Source organism: Emiliania huxleyi, assembly GCF_000372725.1.
Source record: "Emiliania huxleyi CCMP1516 chromosome Unknown EMIHUscaffold_1716, whole genome shotgun sequence".
Classification (NCBI taxonomy): domain Eukaryota; phylum Haptophyta; order Isochrysidales; family Noelaerhabdaceae; genus Emiliania; species Emiliania huxleyi.
Window position 1 is genome coordinate 5,916 of NW_005200864.1, and position 2,085 is coordinate 8,000.

The window sequence follows — 2,085 nt, forward strand, 5'->3', positions numbered from 1 at the left end:
CGGGTTCTGCGCATTCTGCTCGCGCTGCACAATCTCCCTCTCCCCGCTCTGCGCGCTCGGCCCGAGCAGAGCCTTTTGCCCGTTCTTCACGTGAAAGTCTCGCCGGATCTCAAACTGGCGAGCCTCGAGTTCGGCGAGCGACTCAAGCGTGTCGATGTTCTTGATCCACTTGCGCAGCTGCGTCTGCGGGGCCAAGTGGGGGCGGCGATGGATCGCGCGAGCGGGGCCACGAGCAGAACAGCCGCAGAGATGCTGGGGACACTTTGGACACGGGCGCGAGAGCGGGCGAGTGCGTGAGCGGGGTGGGGCGTGGGGCGAGGCGTGCACCGGCTCGATGCCCGGGTGCTCGCGGCACGTGGGCTTGATCCGGCAGGCTTGTGGGCGGGCCAACGCCTCACGCACGACCCGCAGCTTGTACTCTGCAGAGTACATCGTCCGCGACCGGCGCTGCCGCTGAGGCTCGATCGGCATCGCGTGCTGCTCGAGAACGGGCATCCCGGGCTGTGGCTCGGACAGCATGACTCGCGCTGCGTGGCGTCCCCCGCGGTGGGGCGACCAGAGCAGGGAGGCGCAGCGGCGCGCACAACCCCCTGCAACAGATCCCAGAGATGTGGTTATCCCCCCAAGATGTGTATCACACGTCGAAGAATTCTTTTTGCCCACAGAGGTCCAGTCGGCGCCGAGCCAAGGAGCTGCGCGGAGCCGCCAGGCGCCCGCCCCGGCGGCTCACTCGCACCGCTCGTTCACCGCCGGGGCGGGCGCCTGAAAGCGCCGCTGCGCAAGTGCGCAACAAACCCGAGGCGCACAGCGTGAATGAGTATTCTTATACGAAACCACGACGACACACACCAGTCGACTCGCATCGGTTGCCTCGGCATGAACGGCGGAGCTATTCTCGCGTCCACACGACACGGTTTTAAGAATTTTTTTCTGTGGCGCCGGATCCCAGATGGTGAAGCCAAAGCGCCGCGCGGTGAGCAAGCCTGCATCCACGACCTATGTCTCGAACAGGGAGAGGCCTGCGCCTCCTCCACAAGCTCCTCCCCCGGAGGAGCCACATTACACTGAGTGGAAGGGGGAAAGGTGGATGGAGAGCCTTCGCCCTCCGCGTGGCGCGCACCCCTCGGTCGGCGAGTGGCCGCCGGACAAGCAGTGGCTGGAGATGGGGGAGCAGATGGTGAACATGCGCGGGCTGGACATGTTCACGATCGTGGGCGAGTTCAGCGCCTGCTTGATGCTCGGCATTCATCTGGGCGGAGAGGATGAAGAGACGCATCGGGTGTGGGCGGTCGTGCAGCGCAACTGCGGCGACTGGGGACCCAGGATCGTACGGAGCATCGTCAAGATGAAGATGGGTGACGCAGACGAGCGGCAGCTCGGCGATGCGGAGGCGTACCTGCTCACGCTATTCGACCGCTCGCAGCACGGGCCTCAGTACCTCCGACGCTTTGCAGAGGAGCTTCGGCCGGTTACGGATTTCATCCACTCGGAGCACCGCTGGGCGAGGAGGCGGCCGGTGCACCCGGCGGATACGCCCGTCTGCTGGGCCTGGTGCGTGCCACGCGGTCTCGGCTCCTCGCGCGCCAGCTGACCTCCCTCTCCCCACGCGCAGGGACGCGTGGATCATGAACAACAAGTTCGACAAGGTCTGGCTGGTCGCCATGGCCCTCCACGGCGTGTGCGGTCTCCTTGAGCACTACAAGCTGAAGACGCTCCAGGCAGAGCCGAAGACGTGCCTCCCTTTTGGCGGCGGCGCTGACTGCGCCGTCGACTTTGCGAATCCGGAGAGCGCGTGCAGAGAGTGGGTCTGCCTGCGGCCATGTGCGTCACTCCGGCCCGGCCCTCCGTGCGATCGCACCCGCCGATGCATGGAACCCCCCCCCCCCACACACACACACACCACCACCACCCTTGCCGCAGGCATGCATTGGGTCTGCCGGAACTGCGCCAACAGGTGGCAGCAGGAAAGGGGGGTGCTTCGCGTGTGCCCAAAGGGCAACTGCGCCGTCGAGTTTGCGACGGTACACCTTTCACGCCGGGCCCGCCCTCCGAGTTGAGCTCATTTTTAGTTCCGAAAAAATATGC

General features: G+C 65.5%; 1 protein-coding gene across 1 annotated transcript; it reads left to right on the forward strand.

The window, feature by feature from the left end:
• The first annotated feature begins 953 nt into the window (after window positions 1-953).
• Window positions 954-2,080, forward strand: EMIHUDRAFT_460676 (hypothetical protein). Its single transcript, XM_005784191.1, has 3 exons — window positions 954-1,551; window positions 1,613-1,821; window positions 1,921-2,080. The coding sequence occupies exons 1-3, from the start codon at window positions 1,088-1,090 to the stop codon at window positions 2,055-2,057; spliced, it is 810 nt and encodes a 269-aa protein (XP_005784248.1). The 5' UTR covers window positions 954-1,087; the 3' UTR covers window positions 2,058-2,080.
• The last annotated feature ends 5 nt before the right edge of the window (window positions 2,081-2,085 follow it).

What these genes read in the sequence shown, in the direction of transcription:
- EMIHUDRAFT_460676 (XM_005784191.1), top strand. Translation starts at nt 1,088, where the DNA reads ATGGAGAGCCTTCGCCCTCCGCGTGGCGCGCACCCCTCGGTCGGCGAG. An exon ending in ACGCCCGTCTGCTGGGCCTG is followed by an intron (nt 1,552 to 1,612) that starts GTGCGTGCCACG and finishes CCCCACGCGCAG; the next exon opens with GGACGCGTGGATCATGAACA. An exon ending in GTGGGTCTGCCTGCGGCCAT is followed by an intron (nt 1,822 to 1,920) that starts GTGCGTCACTCC and finishes CCCTTGCCGCAG; the next exon opens with GCATGCATTGGGTCTGCCGG.